The 26,018-nt window shown below is 32.5% G+C and overlaps 2 protein-coding genes across 2 annotated transcripts in view; one reads left to right on the forward strand and one right to left on the reverse strand.

Moving 5' to 3' along the window:
• The window catches only part of LOC134245282 (receptor-type tyrosine-protein phosphatase delta-like), a 50,143-nt gene extending 24,613 nt beyond the window's left edge, over positions 1 to 25,530 (reverse strand). Inside the window, exons 1-16 of the mRNA XM_062727587.1 lie at positions 25,519 to 25,530; positions 23,991 to 24,162; positions 21,416 to 21,730; positions 20,992 to 21,276; positions 17,724 to 18,038; positions 17,067 to 17,375; positions 14,175 to 14,471; positions 11,019 to 11,144; positions 9,445 to 9,741; positions 8,491 to 8,784; positions 6,721 to 6,906; positions 6,248 to 6,349; positions 4,572 to 4,753; positions 1,908 to 2,079; positions 584 to 760; positions 162 to 293 (exon numbers count right to left, since the gene is read on the reverse strand). Of these exons, the coding sequence (XP_062583571.1) occupies positions 162 to 293; positions 584 to 760; positions 1,908 to 2,079; positions 4,572 to 4,753; positions 6,248 to 6,349; positions 6,721 to 6,906; positions 8,491 to 8,784; positions 9,445 to 9,741; positions 11,019 to 11,144; positions 14,175 to 14,471; positions 17,067 to 17,375; positions 17,724 to 18,038; positions 20,992 to 21,276; positions 21,416 to 21,730; positions 23,991 to 24,162; positions 25,519 to 25,530 (3,373 nt within the window). The remainder of the gene's footprint in view (positions 1 to 161; positions 294 to 583; positions 761 to 1,907; positions 2,080 to 4,571; positions 4,754 to 6,247; positions 6,350 to 6,720; positions 6,907 to 8,490; positions 8,785 to 9,444; positions 9,742 to 11,018; positions 11,145 to 14,174; positions 14,472 to 17,066; positions 17,376 to 17,723; positions 18,039 to 20,991; positions 21,277 to 21,415; positions 21,731 to 23,990; positions 24,163 to 25,518) is intronic.
• Positions 25,531 to 25,680: 150 nt separating this feature from the next.
• LOC134245283 (receptor-type tyrosine-protein phosphatase eta-like) overlaps positions 25,681 to 26,018 on the forward strand; it is a 39,756-nt gene continuing 39,418 nt past the window's right edge. Inside the window, exon 1 of the mRNA XM_062727588.1 lies at positions 25,681 to 25,755. Within this exon, the coding sequence (XP_062583572.1) occupies positions 25,681 to 25,755 (75 nt within the window). The remainder of the gene's footprint in view (positions 25,756 to 26,018) is intronic.

Genomic DNA, 26,018 nt, shown 5'->3' on the forward strand with positions numbered 1-26,018 from the left:
GAATAGCACTAACATTGCATTTAATTCATGTCAGATAAATTCCAAATGTTATACAGTCATGTATATTGTACTTACCTTATATATAAATTGATAGTCTAAACCAAGAATTTATTTACAGAGTAGAGAATAATTATGTAAGCAGTACTAAATGAAAGACAAACCTGCTTGTTTTGTTCTGACAATATCTGATACATCTGATTCACTGGTCCCTTTAACTGTAGCAGCAATAACTTTAAACTTGTACGGCCAGTATTCCTCCAGTTCAATTATGGACAATGACTTCTGTTGGAAACCTAAATTAAGATGTAAAAAAAAGGTTGAAGTAGATTCTGATTTTTTCCAGTTTAAGACCCTTTATACACTTCAAACAAATCTTGTTCAAGGACTTCAAAAGGATCATTGGCAAAACTTTTATTTTTTTCTTATTTATAAACATTAGTGAGTTGGGTGGCAAAAACTGGTAACTTTATGTTTTGAACATAATTATTTGTTGGCACATTCTAAAATAAAAAATACACATAGTAAAAATCATGAACCTTTGCCGAATTGTACATCATTTAATAAAAAAAACTTTGATACCAACCATATGTGTACCGTTTTGGTTGTTTCAGGATAAAGTTTGTTCCAGTGTCATCTGTCCCTTCATACACCTCTATAATGTATGTTGTGTTGCCAGGTGAGGGACCTGCTACATTCCAGGACAAAGTCAGAGTCTTTGCCTGTATATTACTGGCAGTTATCTGTCCAGGTTTTTCTGGAACTGTAAAACATTACAGATTAAGAGAATTTATATCAACAAACTCATGAACCTTGACTATCACCTGATTATTAGGAGCTTTTAAGGATAAATAACATGTTTGTTCCTTGTCCTAAATTCAAATATTGTTGCAAAATAGGTGCCCCTTTAAGTAAAAAGGTGATTTATAAAGGTGATAAATAACTTTCTGTTTGGTCATTAAGTCATAATAATTAGGTGCAAACTGGGGGAAATACAACATTTGCAATTCAATATAATTTGAAGTTTTAGAAATATTTCCTTGTTGCAAAATTTCTGGGGATTGTTTTCAAAGGCATATTTTTACACTATATTTGATTAAAATTTCTTTTTTCCATTGAGGAAATACTATAGAATCATCATTGTTCTTTAGGGACCAATGTTGTTGGATTTAGTGAGTCATCCTTACTCACAAATTTACACCTCCATGAAAGTTTATCTAGTCAATATATTGATTAATAGAAACATCGTATTTATAAGTAACCCATGAAATTACGTCCCCACAAACAGGTAAAATTTTGTGTACCCACGAACATTGTCCCCATGACTTAAAATGACTCCACAGTAATTAAAAAAAAACATGTTCTTTTGTGTGGGTGATGACAAAATTTGTTTTTGATATATTGATTCTTAAACTTAGGAAATTTAATGCCACCCTTAATAATTCTAGACTAGTTTCATGAGACATGAATTTACAAATCTGATATGATTATGTGTGTTTGAACTATTACTGTATACAGGGAAATTTTCGCCCCCGTTTAATTTTCGCCCCTTTCATCCTACTATCATTTGGGCGAATTTAAAACAGGGTGTCGTGAATTCAAAGAATACAGTATAACTTCTTAAACCAAACTGTGACTGGGCAAATTTAAAACGGGGTAAAATTGTTTTGTAAGTGTGAAAGGGCGAAAATAAGACGGGGCGAAAATAACCCTGTATACAGTAATCTATTTTACTGCATGGAGAGGTTTTAGTTACTTGGGAATGAACTAGCACCTAAAACTTGAACTAGGATGCCAATATAGACTCTGATGCACATGATATTGCAGAAGCTCATTTTGACTCTTGTCAAATTGAGGCACCTAAAGGATAGGAAAAGTTACATATCTATATCTAGAAAATCCATGCTTACCTTCTTCCTCTGTTTTAACAGTCACATTATAAGGATACCCCTCTCCCTGTCCATTAATTGCTGCCACTCTAACAAGATAACTAGTGTATGGGTCTAAACCAGAAATGTTATAAATCACTGGTTGACTGAGATCAATGGTGCTATTTTCAGATGGTGGACAACCATTTGTTTGCTTGAAATATAAAAAGAATATGATAGTTAGCAAGTAATGATTGTTTGGAAGACATGACATTAATTCACATGCAGCACATTTAAGGCTACAATAAGTAGGCTGGGTCTAATTTATACTGTTTGGTAATGTTGAACAGATCTCTAACTATAAATCAAATTTAGAGTTTTGACTTGGTTATGCCTTTGAAAAATTGGAATATATAGTTGATCTCAACACTGCAAGTTAATTTGCAAAAACTATGTGAATCTGATATCACTTGCAACATGTAGAGGGTGTTAAAAAAGTTCATTCCACATTTTGTTTTTAATTTTGAAAAGAAATATGACGAGAAGATATTTACAATTTGTGATATTTCATGTTCACAGAGTCCATTCTTGCAACTGATAAGGTCTTAATTTGTGTTTTGTTGAATCAATAATGAGAGGGCAGGTATTAAACCAGATGATGTCTGTGTAGAAAAATATGGATGACATATATTTTTGACATATATTAACATGATTAAACACACAGATCAAAACATCCTTTCAAATACTTTGCAAAAATTATGAAGCCAGTGAACAATTTTAAAATCATGACAAACCTGTTCTGTTGAAGAGTGATTTATCATTCTTATACCTATGCTCATCAGATATTTGATGCAAGATAAGCTTTGAAGAAACCAAAGTAAATTATCCTACTGGTATACTTTCATTCAAAATGACAAACATTTCTGTCATTCGGGTGCTTTAAAGATGTTTTATATCTTTTTTTCATATGGAAGAAAAATCCCATGAATTCCTGCTACAAATGAATTGCTAAAAAACTAAAGCACACTATTGTGATTTTGTCAGACTTTACAATTCATCCCTTTAGTTAAGCACTAAATGTACTTTGAAATTTGTGAAAATACCGCGGGTATTTCACCATGGAACAAATTTTCTAACACCCCTTAGATTTGAACCATTATATTACAGTTCAAAAAAGAAATGCCCATCCTTATAAATTAATAAAAAATGTAGTTTTTTTCCTGAGAAATTCACCGATATTTCCATCTGTCACCTTAACTGTACTGCACAAATTCTTTGGTCACTATATGGCCCTGTTATTTTCATCTGTTAGTAACATATGTTTCCCCATACATTCCTATTGAAAACTTTTTCTTTCTTGACATAACATTTAAGATATCATGAATTGAACAAACTTGAATCTGCACTCTGTGAGGATGTTTCAATGTCAATATGACTAATCATACCTCTCTGGTCTTCAGAGGAAGACTTTCAAAGATTTTCAATACATTCCTATGTTTATCTTTGACCCACCCACCAACCCCTTTTCAGCCCCATCCTGACCCTGGGGTCATAATTTGAACAAACTTAAATCTAACGTACATTACCTGAGGATGCTTCCATATTGATAACTTTCTATGGCCTTATTGTTCTTGAGAAGATATTTTAAAGATTTTTCCTATACATTCCTTTTAAAGCTTTGTTCCCCCCTTAAGGCCTGCTAACCTACCACAGAGGGGTCAAAATTTGAAAAAAAGTAGGATCTACATTACCTGTGGATGCTTCAATATCAATATGACTAATCTTTGCTTATGATGTTTCATGAGGGGATCTATTTTTTTTCTCTATCATTTATTGGTATCATTGAATTCTGTTTGATTTTAAAATCTTGATGTAATTCCACAGATGCTTGAGGATTGGACTACCAGGGACTAGTTCTTTCAGTATCTAACCCTAACTCTAACCCTGATTTTTTATAAAAGGATAGTTTTAGGTAGTATTTTAGATTTTTCCATTGTAATACTTTGTGAATGTCACAAAAATATTACATTTATTACAAAAAGTTGCACCCCAGAGGTACTGACAGAGGTACTTGTAATCAGGTTCTTTTTGTAGACTGAAGAATCCACGTTATATTTCTGTATCAGTGATAACAGTCATTTTTATTAAAACATGTGAATAAAAAAATTTGTGCCATGATATGCAGGTTAATTAACAATTCTAATGCAATTTTTTTGTAAAACACCTTTTGATTGGCTAATGCACTGTTTGAAGCAGTAAAACGAGCATTAACGTGAAAGAAAGCTTTTCATTGTGACGTCATAATTTTTGAGCGACACAAAAACACAATGCTCCATGACATATTTTATATAACAAAATTAGATGTAAACAACAGACAAAATGCATGAATTGCATTAGAATGGGAATAAATGATCTTCTAATTTAGTATTTGTGACCGTTAATGCTTATTTAACGGTTGGAAATATCCGTTTTACTGACTCCGCTTAAGCGTCGCCGGTAAAACTCAGTTTGCGACCGTTAAATCAGCATTAACGGTTGCAAATACAAAATTAGAAGTTATTCCCATATTGTCAATTTATCATGATATTTCTTTTGCGTATGATACTCAGCCTTATTCATGAGTGATATATATTACAAATGCAAGGATACAGAAAAATTAATGCAATGAATGACTAATCATTTCATGGCTGATTCTCTGTGTCTTACCACACATTGGGGACAATCATCTGTTCCACTGAGTAATATTTGCTTCACGCAGATAAGTCCTTTAAAAATGACAATTTTGTAGCCAGATAAAAGACCACTGACATTTTTAGGGCTTCCAAAACTAATTCGAAAGTCTCTGCTTTGAACTTCATGAACAGTAAGATTGGTTGGAGGTGTAGAAACTACAATATAGAAACACATGTGCATCAGGCTATATGAAACATTACAAAGAAGTATATGTAGATTCAAAACACTGATTTATGATAAAAAACAGAATTTTTAATCCCTAAAATTGGTATATAATTTTAGAAAACATAATTCTATGGCTTTTGCTGTCTCCAAAAATAAGATTACCGGTATTTGAAATTCATACAGGTATTGCAAACTCTGGTACAGTAAAAAAACTCTGGTACAGAATTTTACAGAGATCAAGTTTATTGTAAAAAAAAAAAAAAAAATATATATATATATATATATATATATATATATATATATATATATATATATATATATAAAAGTAAAAATCCAAAAATATCACAAAACATTTACTGCAAGCGCTTTCGCCATGTTCGGCTCTTCAGGCAGTTATACAAATGTCAGGTAGGTTACCTGGTAACGTCAAAAGCATAAAGTTCATTGTGACGTCATAATAGATGTAGGTAGCGTTAAGTTGGCGTAATTGTTAATGTACAAATCTTGCACTAACTTTCACACATTATACAAATGAATTCAATTTTTTCAAGATAACTCCTATTTATAAGCACCATTGCTAAATATGCGGGATCCGTAAACAATAAATTCTAACGACGAAGTCAAAGTTGTCTGTTGACATATTTTGAAAGTATGGAATCGGAGCAGAGTAGAAGAAAACAAGAGGTTTGATTACTATTTTCTACTTTATCTAATAATTTAAATACTTCAGGATAATAAAACTATTATGGACTGTTTAGATGGGAGACATCACTAATTATCAGGTCTGAGTAGGGTTTTCACCCTCGGGCACAAGCGCCCTCAGGTAACAACCCTACTCAGACCTGATACTGTAGACGTACTTTTTTCCGCGGGGTCATAATTTCGCGGAATCTCAATTTCCGTTTAATCCGCGGGTAGAAAATTACGCGGATTTCTTAGACTGTCACTATATGCCTTACATTTATATTAAGTATGCTAGTACAAATTTCCACGGAAAGGTTGTGGCCGCGTACATAGCAGAAATTAATACCACGCGGAAAAAAGTACTTCTACAGTAATTGGTGATGTCTCCCTTCTAAACAGTCCATAATTGTATATTATATGTGAATTACAACGCTATTGATTCCTAAATTTTTCCTTCATAACAATAATTCTTGTAATTGTAAAAGGAAGATACTTAGTATTCATGACAAGTGTAAGATAAAGGCATGTTTAGAGTGTGAAAAGTTTACAATGACAACAGACAAACAACTGATAAATTTCAATCAGAAAAGCTCACTAACGTTGAGGTGTGCTAAACAATTAGTCAAAGGGTTCTTGAAATATTGACCATATCCTAAAAAGGTTACGCAAACTGCACACCATGTAAACACACCACTCACTCCACAAATGGTCATAGCATTAGCTCTTTGAGCTTTTGGCTCAGAGGAGTTACATATAAATGCACTGATGTTGTTTTTTAATGAATTTTACTTGCACTTTACCTCCTGCCAGTGTTTTACAAATAACAGGTTGGCTAGCATCACTACGTCTTATTGCTTCATCTGCATCATTTATAGTCCAAACAATAAAAGAATACTGTTGTTCTACAATATAAAAAACATCATATGATATTGATGTGATGGAGAATACAACTAATCAGTCAGTTCCTTGTTAAAAGATGATACAACAGATACCAATTGAAAGTGTTGATTCTTTTTAGGAATAATTTGGCACTTCAAGATTATCAATATCATTACGAATGTTTTTATATAACTGCTTTTGAAGTTGAATCTACAGGTAATATTATGATAATGAGACTCCCTTCATACTATATTAGTGAGTATGATTTGGACAAACCTTGGAGCATTCCCTGCCTGACAAAATATCATCAGAAGAGCTTTATTGAGCCTTTGCTAAGGTAAACTATAAATATAAATGGTTCATAATGCTTCTGAAAGTATACAAATACATGTACCTGGGTTTAATTCCATAACATTGTAAGTACTGGAATTATCTACAGTTTTAATGATGTTTCCAGGGTTCACAGAAATCTGATACATCACAATTTGTCCATTAGGATTGGAGGGAGCAGTCCATGATATTATTAAAGAGGTATCCATTGGACTCTGTGGACATTTAATATTGGTAGGTGGTCCTGGCTCTAAAAAAAACAGAAAAAGAAGCATATTATAGAAGGAAATGAAGAATTACATGATGAGCAAGCTTAAGAGGCCCATGGGTCAAACCCAATATCACCTTATCCCTGCTATTTTTCATATTGCGGTCCCTTGAGCTTTGAGAGATCGAGGGTCCCCTATAACTTTTTCAATGACAAAAAAAAAAACCATTAATAATCTTCTGTTGTTCATATTTGCGATGGAAGAACTACTTATCAGCTTTGATTGAATCAAAATTATATAATTATCATCCTGTACAATAATGATTAAAATTGTACATTGGATTGTACTTAAAAGTCTTTCTTCTGCTTTTAGTCTAATTGATCATAAAGGTTTCAGTTAAAAATTTTTGAAACAACTGGTCGCCAGGTTATACAAGTTTTATTGTAATATTTAAGGGCATTCAATCCTGTGCTTTTGAGTCGATTTTGGTCTGGATCTTTATTTCTAATATTCTACATCATTTTTAAGTTTTAACATTGAATTTAGATTCTACAATGCAAATTAAACTAAATCCATTGCAAAAATTGCAATTAAATTCCATTCAGGTAGGATTAAGCCAGGAACTAAATTTTGTGGCAGAAGGATTTTTAGAAGAAAATTATTCATACTTCCATTTTGAACAATATACAGTACTGTTAATTTTAGATTCCTAATTTTCCATGCTAGTTGCACACAAAGCTGTTTTTGCACTGAAATGTGTCATGCTTGTTCTGAAATATCTATAAAATTATTTTTTATGAATTCTTTTGACGATTATGACAAATATAGTAAATATATTCTGAAAGTCTAGGAAAAATTTGAGCCAACTTTAACATAAAATTGGCACATTTTTTGTAGTATCTAAAAATCACCCACTTTTGATGTTCTTTTCTGAATATTTAAGATAAGTTTGACCTATCTGCTTAAATTCTGCAAAAGTTTAATACTTTAAAATAAATTTCTTGCTTATTAAATTCTCAATGCCAGAAAAATCACATTTTATGAGTGCAGAAAGGTCAAATAATTTTTTTAAAAATCAAATAATTTTAAAGTGTCTTTTTAAAAATAGACTTATAGTTTATTTTGTTCCATGCTTTATTTGCAAAATGGATAAAAATATTGAAGGGAAAAGGTTGAAGACGTAATTTCTTATTAAGAGACAGATTTCAGTGCAAAAAGGTAATATTTTTACTGCAGCGCCAAAAGAAGCAAATTGACCCCAATATTTTGATTTGATTTTTAATCAAACTATGTGTGCAGAAAGTAAAAATATACTTGACAAAATTTTTTTTAGACGTTATCATGCCTAATTTTTCAATACAATCATTATTTCCAAAAAGATTTAAAATAAAAAAAAAATTCCAAAAAAGACAAGATAACTGCAAGGACAATTTAAAAATATTACTGTGTATAATACATCCATTAAACTGTGTTTCCACCCAAATTATCAAGCTCAAAAGTGGTTTGTAATAATAAATATTTATAAACTATTGGTTGAAAATGATTGAAAATGAAAAAAGAAAACAGGTGGATAGCAGACAAAGACTTCTCAGATTTATTCACAGAAAAAAAAATCCACTTCTTACTTGTTGGGGTAATTCTAATTGTCTCTGTGTATGCTGTACTCCTCTTTTCACCAGTTGGTTCATTTGATGTACCACTGATTGTCACGATACTGACAACATAGTATTTCCCAGGAGTTAATGATTTCATTGTGAAATGGAGCCATGGATTATTATTTCCAGTAGATTGGCTTTCACCATCAATCATCACGTCATAGCTGGTGACGAAGGTTTTGGATGGAGAAGTCCACTTCAAGGTGAGGTTGTTGTGAGCAAAAGAACTTTCACTGTGTAATATAGAACCAGGTGGACGTGGATCTGAAAAAAACATAGGTAATCAGAAATTACATCGCTCATCTCAATTAATGTTGTCTTAAGTAAGACAAAGTCCCATATTAAACTAATAATCTATTAATGTAGTTTTGATCTTATAGGGATTGCAGTTACTTGGAAACAGACTTAATTATCCTAAAAATTTAAACTAGTCACTCATCCACAAAATGTAATTCAAATTCAGCATCTGAGTAATAGCAATAAACCTTGCTCTGTTCATTCATCTAAAAAATGTAGGTCAGGTCCAGCATCCAAAGCAAGCCTGGTAGTGTGAATCCTTAGATGTAACATCCATCCAAGTTTAGTCAACAAAGGGCTTATAGTTACTTGGATATGAGACCTTCATCACAAACTTTAACCTGCACCAGAAACTTTAACTTGCTCCAAAACATTTCTTTGCAGAAATTGCAACATTTGAAACCTTATCTGGTACAGTGAAACACACTAGAAGCTCTGATCAATATAGGGCCTAGAAACACTTAAAGAGAAAACTTCACCCAAAACATAACCTTGGATGCCGAAGCTGAGGGTATCACATAAGCTTCAACTTCAATGAGTTGAGCAAAAATACTGTAGTTAAAATGGTAAGAGTTATATATATATATATAGGATATTTATATATTCAATGAAATAATATCAACAAACCTAATCTCTCTTCTTTCTCATATGAGTCTATAGTAATGGTTTCCTCTGGATCTGTTAGCCTGACAACAGCAGAAACAGTGACAATGTACCGCTGACCAGACATTAGGTCTGAGTTGACAGTGGTGGTATTCTTCCCCCTCTCCACTGTTTTCTGTCCAGATGTAGAACCACCATTCTGTCTCCAGGAGACATTATAACTGATGACAAGGTCGTAATCCACAGAGGGATGACTCCAGAAGACAGAGAACTGTGTTGTTGTACTGTTGATGAAGCTTATAGAGGGAGCTAGACCAGATCCTGATAACGAAGAATGATATGTTCATAAAGTATGATGAAGGCCAATTTAGGACCCTCATTTTCCTTAGTCCTTCTAAATATCAAGTAACATTTGAAATTTTGTGATAATTTGCAATTTAGAAGTGTAAATGATAATTCTCTTGAAAGAAATTTTAATTTGAATAGTATAGGCCATGAAAAGCTTAAGGACAGACGAGACGTTCCTAAATAATATATAATTTTTCCAAGATTTTGTCATTGAAGAATTAATACTATAACATGTTTACTCACAAAAAATTGAGGTACCTTACCAGGCATTTGTGTGAGATACCACAGGGTAGCATTTCTTAAATAATCCTTTAGGGCAAAAAACTTAGTTTGTTAAAATCACATTTTTAGTGTTTCAAATTTTTAAAATCAATTAGAAACCGGTTAAGAAATCAGAAAGTAATGAAAATTTTGTATATTTTTCATATATTATGAAGATATATTAAACAGATGTTTGGGGAATGTATCGTCTGACCTTAAGGTGATAAAAAAAATGAAACATTTTCAGTTTCATCAATACTGATGGTGTTTTTTAAAGCTTTGTTTCACTTCTAGAAATGTAGTGATATGCTTGCCTTTCTTACATCTCTGAAGGCCTATAAATTTGTTTGATAGCAAGCTAATGCTCTTAATTTTCTGAATCAAAGTGTGCTGTGAAAGTGAATTTTAAAAATGACAAAAATTCACATTTAGAAATTTTGTGACTTTCTTATGACCTCTGTACTTGGTATATCCATCAATCATTTATAATCATTTCTAATATTTTTAGAGGATGACAAAATTTTTTAAAGTTTTGTAAAGTACTGTGGTTTCATCAATTTTCTTTGGCATCAATTTTCGTGGATTTTGTAAAACAGCGTTTTCGAGGATATGTAATTTCGTGGACAAAAGCATTGTCTATACAAATGAATATCATATTTCTTAATTCAATGAACATTTGAATTCGTGGATCTGCTCAACAACAAAATCCTCGAAAATTGGTGCTCAACGAATATTGATGAAACCACAGTATTGGATTATTCTATGAGTTTTGAAATGAGCAAATGCAAAGGATGACAGAAAGACAAAAAGACAGAAGGATGAAAGACAAACATGACAAACTCTATACCAGTAAAATGATCATAAGATTTCAAACCAATGGCCAAAAAGGGGGCAATTCTTGTCTTGCCCTTTGCTATTTTTATCCACATTTTTTGGTCTTCATCATGCTTAATAGAATATTAGCTCAAACATTTTGAAGTATAACTTACTCAGATAGCATGTATTATTCCTGTGGTAGTATGTTGTGTTACAAAGACATTTGCCATTGAGACATATTAAATTACTAGAAGCATTGCATGGTTCTGTTGTAGTACAATCCTCATTGAACTGTCCGTCTATAAACAAGTGATGACAAATTAAAAATGCATGTATTGTTCACATAAATTACACAACATGTACACAAAATCTAACTATTAGTTATAGTTATCTGATCTTTTTTCATCTTATTTTAATTATAAATCTTCATTCTAATTCATAAATTTAAATGTGCACTGTTAAATGAAATCTTATTTCTAACATCAATGCATAAGTGGAAATGATTATCTTAGATACTTTAAAAATGCATGAAAAGGCTAGTAGATATAGATACAATGAAGTGCACTAGAGTGGTTCAATTTTCCGTTTGAATGGTATGTTTTGAGCTATCTTTAGAACGTAAATTGTCATACAGTTACAAGCCCATTTCTTTAAAAAGGAAAAACATAGGTAATCCAAGATCATGAACCTCACCTCGATGAATGTAATCAGTCTAAGTAATGCAAATCTCAAATCATATTTTCTAAACAGTTAGTATTTATTCTGACAACAATATTCATTAAGTTCTGTTTAAATAGGTCTTAAAGTTCTTTGAGGATTGATCTGTTACAAAAACTTTAACCTGGTAACTCGTTTTGAAAATGTAGGTCAGATCCAGCATCTGTACCAAGTTTTGAATGTTCATCCTTAGATGCATCATCCATGCAAGTTTGGTCTAGGTAGAGCTTATAGTTACTTGGGAATAACCTAGTCACTCATCTGGAAAATATAGGTCAGATCCAGCATCTGAAGCAAGTCTTATAGTTAGAGGGCTTATAGTTACTTGGGAATGGACCTGCTCCAAAAACATTAACCTGGTCACTCATCTGGAAAAATTAGGTCAGATCCAGAATCCCAAGCAAGTCTGGGACTGTCCATCCCTTGATGCATCATCCATGCAAGTTTGGTCCAGGTAGGGCTTATAGTTACTTCGGAATGAACCTGCTCCTAAAACTTTAACCGGGATGCCAACGCCAACGCCAGGGGTAAAGCATAAGCTCAACTCGACTTCACTGAGGTGAGCTAAAAATTAGTCAAGTGGTTCATTCGAGAACCTGTAGAACAGGTATTCAATAAATATAAGAGCCAATCAAATTGACGGTCTATGTAAACAACAAATATTAAGCATGTGTTCGACCAATACACGTGTTATGGCAACTCCAATAAACAATGATAAATTCATAATAATGTACAAATTTGTTGCAGAACATGTTTTACAAAGGCGGGGACTCTCTCGCTGTCTCTTCTAACTTTTAAAATCTCCATTTCAGTGTAACTCATGTTGCTAGTTGCAAAGAGTGGGGTGTTTAATAGTATCATGACGAATATTTCTTTCTCATTTCTAAATAAATGGGCATGTCATTATGTTACAAATAAACTTCGAAAAGAAATACCCAAACTTTCCATTCAAATGAAAAATTTTACCACTGCAATGCTCTTCATTGTATACATTAATATTTGTTAGTATACTTAAGAATTCAAAAGTACTGCAAAAGAGAAACACTGGACAAATTAAATGTATAAACCTCAATGCTTTCTGCTCATCCACATAGTTATTTTTATAATGGGTACTTGACTAGCTATATAAACAAAATAAAGTGCCGCGCCACAGCATGATATGCCCATCAGAAAATTACAATTTTCTTGAACAGTTTAGGTGTAAGAAAATCACATCAACCTTGATTCTAAGATTTCGATGGTTTTTCCATTCCTTAAAATATTTATCCATCCCCTGTGATGTAGGCATCAATTATAATAAATATTACATCACTGATAGATTTCTGTGCTGGTTGTGTTAGACCTTGTCAAATGCACATCATCAAATTAGTCTTAACAACTTAATCTATACCAAATTAATTTTGAAAAGAAAAGGCTGGCCATCAAATGACATATGTTATAAACTGACCAGCAGTTCTTCTGTCTAATCCCCAAAGGGTACAGATAAGGTCACTGCTTAATCAGAGCAACTGAGACAGCTAGCCTTCCTACATTGAACTCATTAATTAATCTTTAACTGGATGCTTGTCTACTCATTACTACCAAGAGATGAATGGGTCTGCACTATCTACTATAAATTTAATAAAATACTCAAAGATTTTTTTTGGTTGAGATTTAATGTCCGACAGGTTTTAATATGTAATTCATATGGACATGCTGATTCCACCCCACCCCAAAAAATTAGTTTTTAAATTAATAATATTACATAATATCAGATTAGTCTATTATGCAATATCAAATTAGTTTTAATTACTTTTCATCAAATTCATTTTAAAACTTAAGCTAGTCAACAAGAGCTATTTTTAATCAAACAGGCTTACCCATTTGCCCAATACTCAAGGGATATAGATAACACCAATGCTAGCTCCTCGCACTCAAAACCCATTAATTTCTCTCTAATTTGACATGCAATTTTCTGTTATCAAAATTCTTCTTGACCAGTGCTTGATAATTACACTCATGGGAGAGGCAGAATTTCTCTGACATACATTATATTTGTTATAGATTGCTGTCAAGTATATGCTTAAAAAAAATAAGTATTTTCTTGATTTAACACTTTTTTAATAAGAACAGTGCAATACTCTTACATTATTTGGGATGTGTAAATGAATAGTAAAAAGACACATTTTTTAAAAAAAATTCACTTAAATTAAAGGTCACAGTGACCTTGAAATAGGTCGCGACACACCTTCTACCTAAGATGCATAAACTGGCCAAGTTTGATGATTGTAGGTCTTATGGTTTTCTAGTTATGGGCCGGAAAGGATTTTTCCATATTTGGCTATAACTTCTTAAATAAAGGTCAGAGCGACCTACTTTTTGTGCGCGACACACCTTCTACCCAAGATGCATCAGATGACAAAGTTTGATAATCCTAGGCCTAGTAGTATTAAAGTTATGAGCCGGAAACGAAAAAGCTAACAGACAGACGGACAGACGGACGGACACGAAGCCTATAACATAATACGTCCCGTCTTAAGACGGGCGTATAAAAATCAATAATAATTATACGATACCATGATCACCATATATCATTTAAAAAATTATAAATCAGCCTGGATATCTGTACTTACAATTTAAAGTGACTGTGGCTTTACTATTACTAGAATAAGGTCCACCAGGATTACTAGCTGTACACTGATATTGTCCCATATCATCATCAGTCAGGCTGTTTATAGTTAGAGCTGGAGTGGATACTGTCCCTCCTGTGTATTTTGAACCATTTGTGGGGATGTCTTTGACAGGAGTATTACCACTGTATTTTTTCCACAGTATTTTGTTCACCTCTGGACCTTCTACAGTACATGAAATGGTTACACTTCCTCCATATCTACCAGTGACATCAGGGCCCGTGGTTACAGTCAAATCACCTTAATTAGATAATTGAAAAATTAAACATCTGATATAGAGACATTAATCTTCTGGAATTAATTACACAGTACACTGAATTCACAGACTTGTATTGTTTGTCGATTGTTTTTGATCGATCACCATGATCACTTTCCATTATCATCACCTATAATTTAGTGTCTCATTAACATAATTAACTAGAACTGTCCAAACGGGACAAAATACCCCCCGCTGGTTTTTTCAGAAGTAAGTTTTTGCATAATAAAGATATGTATCACACACGAATTATTAAATTTTTCTTCCAGTGACCTTGAACTTCCCCAAATGACCTTGGGTCAAGGTCATGACACACCCTTGGGTCATGGGCAATCTTTGTGTGAAATGAAAACCTACCAAGTTTATCCATAAGAAAGATATGGACCGGACACAAATTATGAAATTTTTCTTCCAGTGACCTTGAACTTCCCCAAATGACTTTGGGTCAAGGTCATGACACACCCTTGGGTCATGGGCAATCTTTGTGTGAAATGAGAACCTACCAAGTTTATCCATAAAAGATATGTATCAAACACAAATTTTGAAATTTTTCTTCCAGTGACCTTGAACTTCCCCAAATGACCTTGGACCTTGGGTCAAGGTCATGACACACCCTTGGGTCATGGGCAATCTTTGTGTGAAATGAGAACCTACCAAGTTTATCAATAAGAAAGATATGGACTGGACACGAATTATGAAATTTGTCTTCCAATGACCTTGAACTTCCCCAAATGACCTTGGGTCAAGGTCATGACACACCCTTAGGTCATGAGCAATCTTAGTGTGGAGTAGTAGATTCTAATCCCTCTGGAAGAAAGATATGGACCGGACACGATTGCACAGACAGACAAACAGATGGACAAGGTGATTCCTATATACCCCCCCCCCAACTTTGTTTGCGGGGGGTATAATAATTGTGATTTTGCGATCATGCAGTTGTTATATAATGAAAGTTGAATCCTTTTGAGACATCCCGCTTTAATTTTGGAAAAGGCACATTCTTGTTTATACCTCTGCTAAATGAATTTTTCAAGAGTGCCTGTACCATGTTTAACTGAACATAGTATATTATATAGAACATCTTATTTTTAGTCATGACACTTTACCATTTGCACAAAACACTATTCTGGTCTTTAACCATGTTAACCAGAACAGCTAGAAAATAAGCATGATAAATATATATCATTTGTGGGTTAATATCATTTGTTATGTTAAAATTTATTGTAAAAGTTAATAAATACATTATCTAATTAGATTTCATTAATTTTCAAGCATTATAATAGCTTACAACTAGCAAAGACATATTAGATAATTGTTTGTCATAGAGTTGATTTCACAAAAGCCTCTAGTTGCTCCTACAAAAAATTCTCCTACAAACAAGAAATATATTTCATTTTTGCTTTGAATAAACATTTCAGTAATAGATCATATTGCTATGCATAAAAGTTTACTTAAATTTATGTTTGTTGTTATAAGAAAATTATCTGGGGCCATTCAGTTTGACAATAATGCCATTCACAGTCCACAAACTCAGTCTATATATAGAAAACCCTTGTGTGTATATAAAGTATAATGTTTGAATGTACATGTATTTTTATTGTATGTTTGTGGGTATATACCCATGTTCATATATATGACTTTCTTCACAATCTTATTCAGATCTATGTGGCCAACAATATCATTTGACAAATTAAACAAAATACCTAGCTATACCTATATACCATAAAAAAATGTGCGTGCATTTACATGAGGACAAACTTTAATCACAAAACCCAATTCCAGCATGCCTCTGGCCTTATAAGATAATCTATAAATCATTTTGTTTTAATTCTCTCAGAGACTAATCAAATGTAATGCACATAAAGTTTCAGTTTCTTATTAGAAATTCAAAAAAAAACAAAACAAAATAAACAAAAAAAAAAAAAAACAAATTGAGTTAATATCACAGCTATTTCTTTTCCCAACTAATCCATTCATGCTTATTGTGTTTAAAATTTAGTTTTTTTTATTCATGTTTATTTTCAATACAAATGTTAGATTAAAAGTTAAACTGTAAAATGTTAGTTTTTTATGGATTTCATATTTATTGCCAAAGAAGAAGATCTTTAGGAGATCAAAAGTGTTTATGAATTCAAATAAACCATTTTAAATGAAAGCAGTAGCAGTGAAATGCACTTCATGAGAACTAAAAAAGGGGGAACATTTGAAAAGAAATTTATTCTATAGAAGAATCACTTCTACGATTTAAATTAACTTGAACTTGTAGAATAAATCTTGAGTCATAACTTGTAATCTAAGAGTTATCTCCTATGCTTTTGAATCAAGACCTTTACATGTTAGGTTCAATGTATATACATTGTCAACATGCATACAGTCTCTCAAACAAGTCAAAAGAGACAGATAAGTCAATTTTATTAATATCTACATATTATTTAACCTTGTTTGCTTATTTTCTTACTACATAGCAAAGTATTCATGTTAAATTGTATGCATGCAGTTATCTGCATTTGAAATAAGATTCTCATGCAAGTTAATCAGTATTGTTACTTCTGTGAGTAAAATTATCAATTTGAACAAACCTCCTGTAACATTCAATGTAACTGCATTACTAGTGTGAGATCCCACAGAATTTGTTACCACCAGTGTGTAATTAGCCTGGTCAGAAAACTTCACATCATAAATAGTTAAGGAAACACTAAAGTTTCCCTCTGTAATGTTTCCTGTTAAATTGTACTTGTCAGTAGAGGTTATATTTTCTGGTGTGTCATTGACAGACTTCTGCCACACATATCCTGTTGCTGGGGGGTCAGAAGCAACATGTGCTGTGATTGTTGCTGACTGTCCGTAGACAGTTGGGTTGATTGAGATGATGTTTATTATTGGTTTGGCTGAAAGGATTTTTCAGTTATTACATCCAAATTATCTGTTTGAATATTTGTTTTACATTTTTATTTAAATTAATTATTAATGAAGAACATGCTGTTTTTAGTTAAAAAGAATAATCACAAAGCTGGATCAAACAAACTTAAAATAAAGCATGAAATTCAATAAAACAGATTTGTATGTACATGTAAAACTGCTTCCATAAGCATGGCATTTCTTATAAGAAAAATTTACACAAAACATTCACAACAATTTTCAAAATCTGTGGATCCTATAAGAGGAATAGAGAAGTTGAAATGAACTACCAGTGAACTTCATCAAGATAATACAAACTGAATACTATAGTAACTCACCTCCAGTTACATCCAGTGTGATCTGGTCACTGTTGGTAGATCCCACTCCATTAGTAACCACCATCCTATATGATGTCCTGTCAGTAAATTTTACATAGTTGATCACGAGTTTAGGACTGGTTCCAGTAATGTTGCTCCCTGCATATTTACCATCTGATGAGCCAATGTCAATGTCTTTATAGTTATTATCTGTCCCTTGTTTCTGCCATTTGATGGTCACAGATGGCAACACTGATGTGTAGGACCCATTGAATGTCGCTGTGGAATTATGAACTACAGATGTGGTACCTGTGACTTTGACATCAGAGGGAGGAGCTAAAAAAGGGAAGTGCACATCTATTCAAATTTATATTAAATACTTATTAAGATATCTTCATTCCAAAATACTTATCAAAGTCAGATTTCTCTTTCTGTCAATTAGTATTCCTAAGGAAGATGACTGATGATTTCTTCATAAAATAATTGTTATAATTTTGTTCTAAAATAAAGTGCCCCGCCACAGCATGATACGCCCGTCAAATATATTGTTCAATAATCATAAATTGGTAAAGGTGCAAAAAAATCAGATAACCTTGATTAACAGATTGACACAGATTTCAATGATCTAATTTCAATTTCTTATCATGTTTAAAATATTGTACATATATACATCATCATACATCTCTAAGAGACTTACAGTGTAGGGATTAATTATAACAAATAATACATCATATAATTCTAAACTGGCTATGTTAGAACTTAACAAATATCCATCTGCAGCTTTAAATTGTTAATTGCATAATTTTCTGGAATAATGGAAATGCTACAGTCTAACAAAAAAATCAAAAATACATTATTCTTTAGACTATAAAATTCTAAGTGAGACATGACTGCAATTTGTTGCAAATATATAAAAATTGAAATGTAATTTTTTTTCAATGAACACATGTATAATTAGTTTTAATTATATTATACAATACTAATTTAGTTTTCAATCATACACTAAAACATCAATTTGTTTTAATTACATTACACTAATTGAAAGATCTTTATCTGGGCTATTGCCATCAAGAACTCTTAATTAACACAAGCAACTATGAGGCCATTTCTTTTTGCCCAACTCCCAAGAGATAACAGCTGAATTAACAGAGATGCTCTTTAGACAACCAGTTAACTCCTGACAATAAACTCATTAATTTCTCTCTAATTTGACATGCAATTTCTGCTATCAAAATTTTTCTTAACCAGTGCTTGATAATTATGCCCATGGGACAAACTGAATTCCTCTCAAAACATTAACATTTGCTACAGTTTGCTGTAAAAGTATATTATAATGATGAAAAAAATAAGTTTTTACTTAATTTAACATTTTTTAATAAGGCTTAGTTTTAATTATATTATGCAATATTAATTTAGTTTTTATTATACACTGTATTTTAAAGCATCAATTTGTTTCAATTACATTACACCAATTGAAAGATCTTTTTCTGAACTAGCCATCAAGAATTCTTAATTAACACAAGCAACTATGAGGCCAATTCTTTTTGCCCAACTCCCAAGAGATTAAAGATAAAGATAACAGCTGCATTATAAGAGATCTGCACTACCAGTTCGTTCCTGACAATAAACTCATTAATTCTCTCTAATTTGACATGCGAATTTCTGCTATCAAAATTCTTCTTGACCAGTGTTTGATAATTATGCCCATGGGACAAACTGAATTCCTCTCAAAACATTAACATTTGTTACAGATTGCTGTAAAGTATATAATGAAAAAATAAGTTTTTACTTGATTTAACATTTTTAAATAAGGATACAACTATATTTTTACATTTTTTAGGATTATGAAATTTAAAATTTTAAAGACTTAGTTTTTTTAAAAAATTCACTTAAATTTAAGGTCACAGTGACCTTGAAATAGGCCGCGACACACCTTCTACCTTAGATGTATAATTTTGCCAAGTTTGAAAGCTCTAGGTCTAATAGTTTTCTAGTTATGAGCCGGACAGGATTTTTCCATATTTGGCCATAGCATCTTTATTAAAGGTCACAGCGACCTACTTTTTGTGTGCGACACACCGTCTACCCAAGAAGTATCAACTGTCAAAGTTTGATAATCCTAGGTCTAATAGTATTCAAGTTATGAGCCGGACACGAATGGACAGACGGACAGACGGACAGACGGACGGACGGACATGAAGCCTATAACATAATACGTCCCGTCTTAAGACGGGCGTATAAAAACCATATTAACAAACTTTGAAACATAATTGTAGAAGAACTTTGCAATAATGGTACTTAGTTGCATCAGCTTGAAATTCAAAGTTTTCTTTGATTGATAAATATAAATATTTTTATAATATTATTATAAAATATACAATGGTAAAGAAATTGGTAATTTTAAAAGTTCAAAAATGTTATGCAAATAGGAAAGAGCAAATAATCTATCTTACAAGCATGAATTTCACAGCTTACAACCCCAAGCATGATAACTAATTGACTGCGTTATTTTCAAGATATATCATACATGAATTTGCTATAATTAATCAAAATAGTAATCAACACAATGTAATTCATAATTATTGCAATGAGTTTTAAATGGTATAAATGATGTTCTTAAACTCTCTAAAGAAGTCACTTTATATAACATAGAGCAATCACAGAATCTATGTCATATTTTTGCAATTTTGATTCTCGTCAGTTTAGACTTCAACAAGGAGGATTTCAAAAATGAATGAAGACTTTATCAAAAAATATTTCAAGAATTTTGATAACTACAATCTGCCAACTGATTTTTTTCTTTTCATTGTATCAGTCAATAAAAATTATTGAAATTATTGAATTCTAACTACAACTATAAGATATCTTTTCATGTTATAAGAACTGAGAAATGATACAAATAAATGTAGTATTTTGATTAAGTAAATCCTCTAAAATTACTCCATCAATACAAAGGAAACACAATCCCATTAAAGAGCTTAATTTATTTCGATCACTAGTCTCTGAAGTTAAAGAGAGAACACTTGTGCCTTGTTCCCATTATTTTCAAATTGTGGTTTGTTAATATATGTAAAAATTAATATAACAAATGTAGCCCTTAATTTAATTAGGTTAATCCATAGATATATTGACTTCCTAGAAAAGCAAGATATCAACTGCTGTTTCTGTCAAACAACCACAGATCAGTCTCAGTCTCTCAAAGCAAAATGATTTAAAATACATGTACACTCAGTCATCGAGGTCCGTCAAAATAGAGTGCCACATACTGTTAATTCTATATAAATCTTACCGAGATTCACATTATTGTCACTTGCAGTGGATGCTGTAGGATTAGTGGCCACACAATGGTAAAGTCCTGCGTCACCGCTGTCTACTGTATTGATGGTTAGTGCTGGGCTGTCTACAGTTCCTCCAGAGTATTTACCATTAGAATTAGCTATGTCTATATCCTTTCCATCTTTTTTCCACTTAATAGTTGTGATGGCTGGAGAGTCAGGTGTGATAGTAGCATTACATCCAATGATTACACTGTCACCAGACTGGGTAGGTCCTGATACACTGACGATGGGTGGGTCTGTAAATCAAATTATATTTATAGCATTTCATGACCAATGTGTAAATCTAGATCTATTTTATTAAAATGTTAATTTCATTTTCATAAAGTGTCAAATTTAATGTATATTTATATAGGGTCTGATTTCATAATGTATCACCTCCGGACAAGTGCAGTGACACTCGGTTACTGGTATTAGTCTCCCCATGGCTGTTGTTAACCTGGATCTGATAACTGGCTTCATCACTGTACTTGAGGTTGTGGATGGTAAGTACTACTGTACCAGACTCAGGGTCACCTGTCTGTGTGTACTTTGTAGAGTTTACGGTTATGTTTGAGAGACTTCCACCAGACCCCACCTTCTGCCAAGCTACTGCAGTCACACTTGCTCCAGTTATAATTGTTGCCGTGAAATTTATGGATGATCCATATTTAACACTGCTGTCTGGTCCTGTTAGTGACACTGTGATAGGACCTTTAAACATGAATCAATATGAATCATTATAATTAATACAATCTGAACTTATTTCATTGTATTAATTCATTTATGAACTTATCTATCGGCAGATGGTAGGAAATGACTTGCTAATAGTAGCACAAACAGGGGACAGGGGGTGATGCATGTAATCATTATTCATTGACAAGATAAATATTGCAATGTTTGAAATAATAAAATATGTGAGCATCATTTGAAGAGACCAACTTAAAGCAAAATCGTTACCAAAAATTGAAAACGCCAAGTAAAAGTCAAACCAATACAGTTCAAAAATCACATCTCGGAAATAAGAAGTGTGGTCCTGGTTTTACTATTCATTAGTGACATAGTGCGAGTATTGGTCTACTTTAGGCTGTTGATTTTGGTAAAAGCTTGTGCTTTCAAATTGTCCAAAAGTTCCTTGGAAGCATCCACATCTGATTTACACCACTTCTTGAATACATGTATATTGTTGCATGGTACTCTTGAATTTTCTCCTTCACTACTGTTCATATCTATACTACTTGAGGATGATACTATATTCAGTATACACATGGTTTTTCTGAAGAAGATTTTTTTCCTTTTATATGTTCCTATATAAAACTGAGATTCCCCATTTTGGCCTAACTCTATTCCAGAGGGCCAGGATTTGAACAAACTTGAATCTACACAACCTGGGGATGCTACATATTTACATGACAAATCATGAGTTTGCTGTTCTTGATTTTTTACAAGATATATTCCTGTATACATACTCCTCCTGTAAAACTTTAATTATTCCCCATTATGATGCCAACCAGCTAACCCCAGGGGTCATTTTCTGAACATACTTGAATCTATACTTTAAGTAAAAAAAGTTTCTTATAAGTTAAGCCACCAAATTTACATTATTTCTTAATTATCTCCCCTTGTTTAAGGATGTGGCCCTTCTTTTGAAGAATTTTGAATTTCCTTCACCTAAGGATGCTTTGCAATAAGTTTGGTTGAAATTGGGCAAATGGTTATAAAGACGTGGTAAAAATGTGAAAAGTTTACAGACTGAGGGACATACAGGCAGATAGACAGACGAACTCAGACAAAATAATATCAGAAAAGTTCATTTGAGCTTTCAGCTCAGGTGAGGTAAAACTTATTTGGCAACTTGAGAAACATTGTAAATTAAAAGTTTCTAATATCAACCAGAAGTCTCTGTCGAGACTGTAGCTCTACTGGTTTATACTTAATAAAACAAAGGAAGAGAAAATTAGCAGTTGGGACTTGATACTTTAAAACAGCAATAAATAGAAAAATGATCCTTGCCACTCATCAAAATAAAAACCGATGTACAGAATTAAGTATCTTAGTATAGTCTACTTGTGTGCCAAGTTATATTGAAATTGGACTAAAACTGTAGAAGGAGTAGCATTTTGAAAGATTTTCATAGAATTTTCTACTTTTAGTAACCACGGCAACACCGTCCATCGAAATCAAAAATCGATATACAAGATAATTATATATCTTAGTGTAGTCTACTTGTGTGCCAAGTTATTTGAAATCGGACTAAAACTATAGGAGGAGTAGCATTTTGAAAGAATTTCACAGAAATTTCTATTTTTAGTAACCGTTCATCGAAATCAAAAACCGATGCACAGAATTATGTTATTTATGTATCTTAGTGTAGTCTACTTGTGTGCCAAGTTATATTGAAATCGGACTAAAACTGTAAGAGGAGTAGCATTTTGAAAGAATTTCACAGAAATTTCTATTTTTAGTAACCATGGCAACACCATTCATCGAAATCAAAAACCGATGCACAGAATTATGTATCTTAGTGTAGTCTATTTGTGTGTCAAGTTATACTGAAATCGGACCAAAACTGTAGGAGGAGTAGCATTTTGAAAAAATTTCACAAAAATTTCTATCTTAAGTAACCATGGCAACACCATTCATCGAAATCAAAAACCGATGCACAGAATTATGTATCTTAGTGTAGTCTACTTGTGTGCCAAGTTATATTGAAATCGAACCAAAACTGTAGGAGGAGTAGCATTTTGAAAAATTGTTTACAGACAGCTAGACAGACAGACAGACGGACGGACGACGGACGCATTACTATCGCATAAGCTGTTCTGGTCTCTGACCAGTAGAGCTAGAAATAAACTCAGTAGTTTCATTCAGGATATTTTGATAAATATAGTGAAGTATGAATTGATTCTATTCATAACAATACATTATAAAATCCTAAACAGTTATACTAGTTCTTCATCACAGTCAAACATACTTGGTTTGCATGCTCCATCATCTTGCTCATATCCATCTCCTGTGTTACAAACACATTTTTTTGATGATTCTTCACAAATTGCTCCATTATCGGTACAGTTTTCATTTGATATACATCCTTCTCCCAGAGAAGCGGCTTCATTTGTGGTGATGATACAAACCCAAGTAAGAATCTGAAGAGAATGTGTAAATACAGTATAGTAATAATAGTGACAAAGATGTGCAACTGAAAGATGTGAACTGAGGAATCCTGCTAACTATGGCTCTATTAAATACTGTAAAATCACATATTTTTGAGGGGACAAATTTTTGTGGTTTGAGTAAAATATACTGGTTCATGGGGCTTTGATTTCTTGGTTGAAGAATTTTTCAGTAGTGATATCTGTGAAAAATTATATTTGGTGGAGTCATGAATGGATCTTTTCAAACCTTGAAAACAATGTAAATCAAACCCCCAAATAATTAGTGATTTGATAGTAATAAGCCTAAAGGCTGGTTAACACTATGCATCTTGACACATGCATCTAAACTCATGCTTCTATTTTGCCTCATGCATCTTCTTATTGACACTATGTGTTTTGACACACGCATTTTTAAAATACTTTGTAAAGATGTAATTTATCTACTAACAATATCTTCCAGTGTTTTCCCTTTATTTCAAAGTAAAGGGTAAGAAATCAGTTGTAAAAGGCTAGGGGCTGAGCTTTATGAAGAAAATCTCTGTGGACCTTACAAAAAAATTTTTATTTTAAAGCGGCATTTTTGTTAGTTGAAGTGGTCAATTTGGCCTGTTGCCGATTCTTAGGGAAAACATTGTCTTCAAATCTCATTTCCAGATTTATTTTAGCTGAACAAATCATTCGTAATTTCCTTTTTATGATAATTCTTGGAAGATATAATTTATATATATTCCACAAACAAAAACTGCTCTATATAATAATAATCAAATTAGTTTTTCTAATAGTAGTTTTAATCAGTATTTTCTGTTTTTGTGTATCTTGGGAAGCTATTTTTGCAACCATATGGAGGAAAATAAGGCTTATGATTCCATCTCAACTCTGACCTTTCTTTTTATTGGTCAATTCCATGCATCTTGAAGCACGGAGTAGAACAAGTTCTATTCAATCGTTCAAGATGCAACACCCATTTAATTTGAAACAAGGGGCTATTACACTGTGAATCTTGACACATGCATCCCAGATGAATCAACAAAAAATTAATTTGCCTTGATTTAATGGATATATATTTACGATAAATAGTAAATGAAAGATTCTTCATATAATGTCAGCACTGTTCAGGCTTCTTTTTGATTAAGCAACATCCATACATGTCATGTGATGTCAGAGTCCAGGGATTTATCAATGCTGTTTTTACTACCGGTAAACGGTACCTTTCCCCTCTTGAAAAATGTGCCAAAATTCCCCTTTTTCAGATGAAAATTTTCCCAATTAAATGGAGAATATTTCAAATATCGTTCTGAAATTTTCCGTTTTTGTCCGATTGAAGTTTAACAGTTTATCCTAATTTACCATCCTAGTCATTCAAACGCTTTTAGAATAAAGAATATTTTCAAACTTCTATTTGATATTGACCGGTAAACATGTGCCATGTCCATGATATCGAAAGATACGTATGCAACTGCAGAGTTAAAAAGAAAAGTGTAGATGAGTATATCACTATGAATCGGAAGAATGGATCGAGTAACAACAAAAACAATGTTAGTAGCAGTCTTCACCAAATCCTGGGAGCCCGAAGTCCGGGACCTGGTAACATTGCATGTGGAAAAGGCACACTTACAAGCCTTAACGGCATGCAAATTTTGAGGCATAAGCCTCCGTATTATCAAATTAAATAATACCAGTAACATTAAATATACTTAGAAGTCTTTGATTTTTCATCTAAACAGTTTCAAGCACAAGAGAAAATTTTAGAGACAGTTCATTCTAGGAATGAAAAACAATACCGTATAATCCCTATTAACCGCCCCTACCCCTATAAGCGCCCCCCTGGGTCTTTTTCAATTGTCAGG

This window comes from Saccostrea cucullata, unplaced genomic scaffold, assembly GCF_032062105.1.
Source record: "Saccostrea cucullata isolate Sc308-1 unplaced genomic scaffold, CSIRO_AGI_Scuc_v1 ctg125, whole genome shotgun sequence".
Lineage (NCBI taxonomy): Eukaryota > Metazoa > Mollusca > Bivalvia > Ostreida > Ostreidae > Saccostrea > Saccostrea cuccullata.